This window comes from Eriocheir sinensis, chromosome 61 (assembly GCF_024679095.1).
Source record: "Eriocheir sinensis breed Jianghai 21 chromosome 61, ASM2467909v1, whole genome shotgun sequence".
Lineage (NCBI taxonomy): Eukaryota > Metazoa > Arthropoda > Malacostraca > Decapoda > Varunidae > Eriocheir > Eriocheir sinensis.
In genome coordinates, this window is record NC_066569.1 from 2939553 (window position 1) to 2946648 (window position 7096).

The 7096-nt window shown below is 41.5% G+C and overlaps 1 protein-coding gene across 1 annotated transcript in view; it reads right to left on the reverse strand.

Annotated features, from left to right (window-relative positions):
- LOC126986148 (pyroglutamylated RF-amide peptide receptor-like) overlaps nt 1–1422 on the reverse strand; it is a 12644-nt gene extending 11222 nt beyond the window's left edge. The window contains exon 1 of the mRNA XM_050842043.1: nt 1305–1422. Within this exon, the coding sequence (XP_050698000.1) occupies nt 1305–1318 (14 nt within the window). The 5' untranslated portion in view covers nt 1319–1422. The remainder of the gene's footprint in view (nt 1–1304) is intronic.
- Between the last annotated feature and the right edge of the window lie 5674 nt (nt 1423–7096).

Here is a 7096-nt window from a genome sequence, read left to right on the forward strand (position 1 = left end):
CCATTTCATTTATTCTGAAAAGGAGTGTGGAGGTTGTTCCGCGATGCATCTCTCTCTCTCTCTCTCTCTCTCTCTCTCTCTCTCTCTCTCTCTCTCTCTCTCTCTCTCTCTCTCTCTCTCTCTCTCTCTCTCTCTCTCTCTCTCTCTCTCTCTCTCTCTCTCTCTCTCTCTCTCTCTCTCTCTCTCTCTCACACACACACACACACACACACACACACACACACACACATAAAGATACACTTTTTTTCCTCTCTCTCCAATCTTTCCTTCTCCTCTTTCTTCTCCCTCTCCCAATGTTGACAAATGCAAAGTCATGCACATTGGGTCCCAAAATAGTAACCAAACATACATCATGAATGGGAGACCTCTGCAGGCGATGCAGGAGGAACAGGATCTTGGAGTCACTATCAGCAGTGACCTGAAACACGCGAATCACTGTAAAAAAGCATACAACAAGGCCAACATTATGCTCGGGTTCATAGCGAGGAACTTCGAGTGTAAAACACCAGACGTGATGCTATCCTTGTATAATTCCATGGTAAGACCGCACCTCGAGTATGCAGTGCAGTTCTGGTCTCCCAATTACAGAAAGGACATTGCTCTACTGGAAAGGATTCAACGACGCGCCACATAGATGATTCCAACCTTCAGGGCTCAACCGTACGAGGAACGACTCAAGCGACTCAATCTCTTTACATTGGAGAAAAGACGCCTACGAGGGGATATGATTCAAGTCTTCAAGTATCTAAAAAAGTTCAATAACGTCGATTACTCCAAATTCTTTGAACTGCGAACCAACTCAAGAACTAGAAATAACGGTTTGCCCATTCAGTCGAGTCGATATAACACAGACATTGAAGGTTTCTTTTCAAACCGAGTCATCCGCCACTGGAACAATCTTCCTCAGAAGTAGTAAATGCGATTACCATCAACTCCTTCAAATATAGAATCGACCGTCATTTCGCTGCGTCGGGAGTAAACTGAATAACGAGGGCTTCCATCTGCTCCTCAATATCGAGGTGCTTTCATCTGCTCACCCAAGCCCCAAGTGGCGGTCGATAGATTAAATCACCCAAGGGCGACCTCGTAATGAGCCAATAGGCTTTCTGTTGCCTGCATTTCCATGTTTCTCTCTCTCTTTCTCTCTCTCTCACACACACACACACACACACACACACACACACACACACACACACACACACACACACACACATACACAGACACACTCTTCTCTCTCTCCTCCTCCTCCTCCTCCTCCTCCTCCTCCGCCTCCCCCTCATCCTCCTCCCCCTCCTCCTCCTTACCTCTCCATGCTCATTGCGGTGAGAGTCAGAACCGAGCAGATGGCGGACAGGTTTTGGAGGTAGTGGATGGCTTTGCAGAGGAACCAACCCACAGTCCAGGAGTAGGCGAAGATCTTGGCCGTCTGAGGGAGAGAGAGGGAGATGGGTGATGGGAAGGGAAGGGGTGGTGATTGATGGGAAGGGAAGGGATGGGATGGGATGGGATTAAGATGGGAAGGGAAGGGATGGAATATTCATGGAAGTGAAGGACAAGGAAAGGAAGGGGAGGGATGGGATGGGAAGGGAAGGGTTGGGAAGGGAAGGGAAGGGAAGGGATGGGATAAAATGGGAAGGGGTGGGATATTCTTGGAAGCGAAGGACAAGGAAGGGAAGGAGAGGGATGGGAAGGGAAGGGAAGGGAAGGGAAGAGAAGAGATGGGAAGGGTTAGGAAGGGATGGGAAGGGTTAGGAAGGGACGGATAAGGATGGGATGGGAAGGGAAGGGATGGGATGGGAAGGGTTGTGAAGGGATGGATAAGGATGTGAAGGGAAGGGAAGGGATGGGAAGAGAAGGGAAGGGAAGGGAAGGGTTAGGAAGGGATGGGTAAGGATGGGAAGGGAAGGGAAGGGAAGGGAAGGGGGAGGGAAGGGTTAGGAATGGATGGGAAGGGTTGGGAAGGGATGGGTAAGGTAGGGAAGGGTTGGGAAGGGATGGCCAAGGGAAGGGAAAGGAAGGGAAGAGAAGGGAAGGGAAGGGTTAGGAAGAGATGGGAAGGGTTAGGAAGGGATGGGTAAGGAAGGGAAGGTAAGGGATGGGATGAGTAAGGAAGGGAAGGGATGGGAAGAGAAGGGATGGGATGGGATGGGAAGGGTTAGGAAGGGAAGGGTAAGGAAGGAAATGGAAGGGATGGGAAGGGAACATAAAAAGAGGAAGAAAAAAATAAAACCAGAAAAAGAAACGAAAGAAAAAAAGAAAATAAGGAAGAGAATAAAGGAAGAGGAGGAGGAGGAGGAGGAGGAGGAGGAGGAAAAAAATAAAATTTCTAATGACATAAATTGGACAAACAAGATGATATGATTAATCCCCTTCTCTCTCTCTCTCTCAGGGGAAGATAATATATGGACATCCTCACCATCTCCTCCTCCTCCTCCTCCACTTCCTCCTCCTCCTCCTCCTCCTCCTCCTCCTCCTCTTCCTCCTCCTCCTCCTCCTCCTCCTCCTCTTCCTCCTCCCGTCAAAGGCAGATCTTCCCGTGTTATGAGAAACTGGTAAAGTGCCTTAGAATTATTCATACAATAAGCTCCTCCCCCCCCCCCTCTCTCTCTCTCTCTCTCTCTCTCTCTCTCTCTCTTACCTCACCACAATGTTTCCTGTCCTCCTCCTCCTCTTCCTCCTCCTCCTCCTCCTCCTCCTCCTCCTCAAAGTCACCCTGGAGAGCGTCAAGTGAAATATGAATACAAGAGAAAGAGGAGGAGGAGGAGGAGGAGGAGGAGGAGGAGGAGGAGGAGGAGGAGGAGGAGGAGGAGGAGGACAGGAAAATTATAGACAGGAAAATAGATGGATTTTCTCTCTCTCTCTCTCTCTCTCTCTCTCTCTCTCTCTCTCTCTCTCTCTCTCTCTCTCTCTCTCTCTCTCTCCAGGGGGGAGAGTGTGGCGGGAGAGAGAGAGAGAGAGAGAGAGAGAGAGAGAGAGAGAGAGAGAGAGAGAAGAAAAGAAAGAAAGATAGTAAAAGAGAAAGAGAAAAAGAAAGAGAAAGATAAAAAGAAAGATGAAAAAAAAACATATAGAGAAAGAGAAAGAAAGGAGAGAAAAGAAAGGAATAAAAAATAAAAAAGAAAGAAAAGAAAAAAAAGAGCAAAGGTAGGCGAGGCAAATAAAGTCTAGGGTACCGTCATGCCACCTTTCATTATCTTCCGCCGCCGCCGCCTCCACTTACTCCTCCTCCTCTCTGATTACCTGTCTGGGATCATCTTCCATATACCTGTCCGTAGGCCTAATTAAGAGAACAATGGTAATGATGATGACGATGATAATAATAATAATGTTTAATACTACTTTACTATGAATACTACTTCTACTACTACTACTACCACTACTACTACTATTATTACTACTACTACTACTACTACTACTACTACTACTACTACTACTACTACCACTACTACTACTATCACTAAAAGGAAGAGTTAAAATTGAACAAGCAGAAAAAAGATGATCAAAGAAGAAGAAGAAGAAGAAGAAGAAGAAGAAGAAGAGGAAGAAGATCACCAAACAGACAAACGGAGGGAAGACAAAAAAACACACCGATATTGATAACGAAGAAAACATTAAAAGAAGAAGAAAAAGAAGAAAGAAAGAAAGAGAGAAAGATAACAGAAAGAAGAACATTAAAAAAAGAAGAAAAAGAAGAAAGAAAGAAAGAGAGAAAGATAACAGAAAGAAGAACATTAAAAAAAGAAGAAAAAGAAGAAAGAAAGAAAGAGAGAAAGATAACAGAAAGAAGAACAGTAAAAAAAGAAGAAAAAGAAGAAAGAAAGAGAGAGAGAAAGAGAGATCACTCATAACGAAGAAAACAGTAACAGAAGAAAAAAAAAGAGAGAGAGAGAGAGAGAGAGAGAGAGAGAGAGAGAGAGAGAGAGAGAGAGAGAGAGAGAGAGAGAGAGAGAGAGAGAGAGAGAGAGAGAGAGAGAGATCACGAACAAGACACTTCATTAAGAACACACAAAAAGAAAACAACAACAACATTAAGAGATAAAACAAAAACAAAAACAATAATTACAGATAACGAAGAGAGGAATAAAGAAAACAATAAAGAAAAAAAAGAGAAAGAAAGAGATAATACTAACAAGTCCCTTCACTACGAACACAAAAAGAAGAAGAGGAGGAAGAAGAAGAAGAAGAAAAAGAAGAAGAAGAAGAAGAAGGAGAAGATAAAAACAAAATAATAAAGAAAACGAAAGAAAGGAGAAGAGGAGGAAGAAGAAGAAGTAGTAGAAGAAGAAGAAGAAGATGGCGATAAATTGAGGGATATAATCACACCAGGCAAGTAGTTCAATATTATAAGAACAAGTCGCCAGGTCCTGACATATTTCCGAGGGTATTAAACGCTGTCGTTACAATTAGTGACTGTTATGCAACTGTTACATCTTAAGAGGAGTGCACCACCACTGAGTAGTGAATCTTAGTCTCAGAAGATATATATTATAAACGTAAACTATTTCATTGTTTCAATGATTATATCTTCCAAAAAATATAACGATAAAATATACCATGGCTATTAAATGAGTAAATAATTTGTCCCAGGAACGGAGGTGATTTTTTGACCTATACACAGCTTTGTATCGACTTCAGGTCCTCTTCTCAACACTTCTATACTTCACACCATGCACTTAGTTACTTCGCAGTGCACACTTTCTACACTTCCACCCTGAACCTAGGTGTTTTTTCTTGTTCTTTCTTCTTTCCTTGACTTTGCTTTTCTATTCCCTTGAAGTTTTGAGAGGGTTTGACATTCCTCACCGCGTAGTTGCCAGATACCAGGCTCACGACTGAGCTGCCTAGTTTTGAATCGGGATGGAGGATCGGCTTAGTTGAATATAAAGAATGCAAATAGCGTATGAATGTCAAAACGAAATGTTTAGAAACGATAACAAATCAAACTAATAGGAGTACCTACGACTGTCAATGTATTTATTTGATTTTTTTGTGAATATGTCCTTCTTATACTGTATCTTATTTATTTCTTTTGTCTAATTTGGATAATGTTTAGGAAGGAAGGTGAGATATTAATTGGAAAGGACCTTATTTATCACAATTTTTTTTTCACAAAGATATGGAAAGATATATATAAAAAAAAGATTATTCATTGGAAGGGAAGGACACATCTCTGGCCTGTACTTGGATGACTCATAATTTGAGCTGTCAGGCCATCTCTTAAATCGAGACGGCATAAGTAGGTCGGGCTCGAGGGCGGATTCTTCCGTTAACTAGAGTGGTTATCTCCGTCCTGAGGAAGGGGGATGGCTGTGTGGTGGGTGAGGTCCTCGATTTATTTATCGACGTATAAAGAAGCACTTGCTCATGTCGGGAGTGTACCTGCTGGATTACAGTCCACCACGTGATCAGGCCGTGGTCAGGTGGGATGAATACACACACACACACACACACACACACATACACACACACACACACACACACACAGACTGCATTCTGGGCTGATAAACTCTTGCCACGAGGACCTTTGAACAATCGGCGACTCGTGGGGGAATTAAAGCTTGCACCAGACCGTGCCTGTGGCGAAGACCTGCAGTGAGGTGCACGGATCCCTCTGGTCCGTGGTCCCTGCTGAGGGGGAGAGGAAAAGGTGTTGATGGCAAGGCAACATCAATACATCTTCTGTGGCAAAGCCAGTGGACCGACCTTGGCTCTTAACACTGTCCAACGCCAGGGCGAGTGGAGCACCGCAAGCCGCTCCACTCCCGCCGCGACGTATGTCCTGAGCTGGTGCGCATGAACTGCACCCGGTTCACACCTGATCCCCACATCAATAGAACATTTCCACCGATATGTCAGACTTGTTAGATTATTCTATCAGTCACCATATTGCACTGCAGTAAATTCTCTCCCGTGAACGCAGTCCTCTTGGTAAACTACTGCAGAGCGAGGATATTCTCCATCACCTTGGTCGCAGTTCTTGGTGACGGGAACTGAGGGTTGACTTAGATATATTGATGCTTTTCTTAAGAGAGACCGCTTGATTGACGAGAGGATGACGGTTTTTTTTGTTACTGTTATTATATATGAAATATATACATAGTATATGGTAAACCTACATATATCTTATGTAAACAATGATACTATTCTGGTCCACGTGATAGCTCAAGGCAGTTCAGAGACATATAAATATATATATATATATATATATATATATATATATATATATATATATATATATATATATATATATATATATATATATATATATATATATATATATATATATAATCTCATTTTTATATGCTCTTCTATTCTCTGCCACACAGCCCTGTGTGTGTGAATGTGGTATTCATTCCTATGGAGCTTTTTTGGATAGGAAGAAGAGAAGAAGAGAGAGAGAGAGAGAGAGAGAGAGAGAGAGAGAGAGAGAGAGAGACGAGAGAGAGATAAAGAGAGAAGGAAGAGAAAAAAATAAGAGAGAGAGAGAGAGAGAGAGAGAGAGATGAGAAGGGATGAAGGATGTGTGTCGGGTCATGGGGTTGTCAGATTATGTAACAACATGCCTCATGGAAAAAAGACAAAACACACGATGGGGTTGATGAAAGAAAGAAAGAGAAACGTGGAAGGGGGATGGTGAAGAAAGAAGAAAAAAGGGGAATGAAGAATATGACGATGAAAAGACGTAGTAAAGAGATAATAATAAGAGCCAAGAAAAAAGAAGGAAGGAAGACGATGATTAGAAAAAATAATACGTAGAACAAAAACAAAATAATAATGAACGGTAGGAGATAATAATAATAATAATAATAATGATAATTAATCACAAAAGAAGAAGAAAAAAAAAAACGATAATAATAATATTAATGATGATAATAATAATAATAATAGAATAATAATAATAATAATAATAATAATATGATAATGTAGATACATAATAATAATAATAATAATAATACAGCAGGATAATTTGGAAGGAAGATAGAAGCGAATTAACACTAATAAAAATATTAATGATAGGAAATTAATAATAATAATATTAAAAATGATTAATAATAATATAGAATAATAATAATAATTAATAATAATAATAATAATG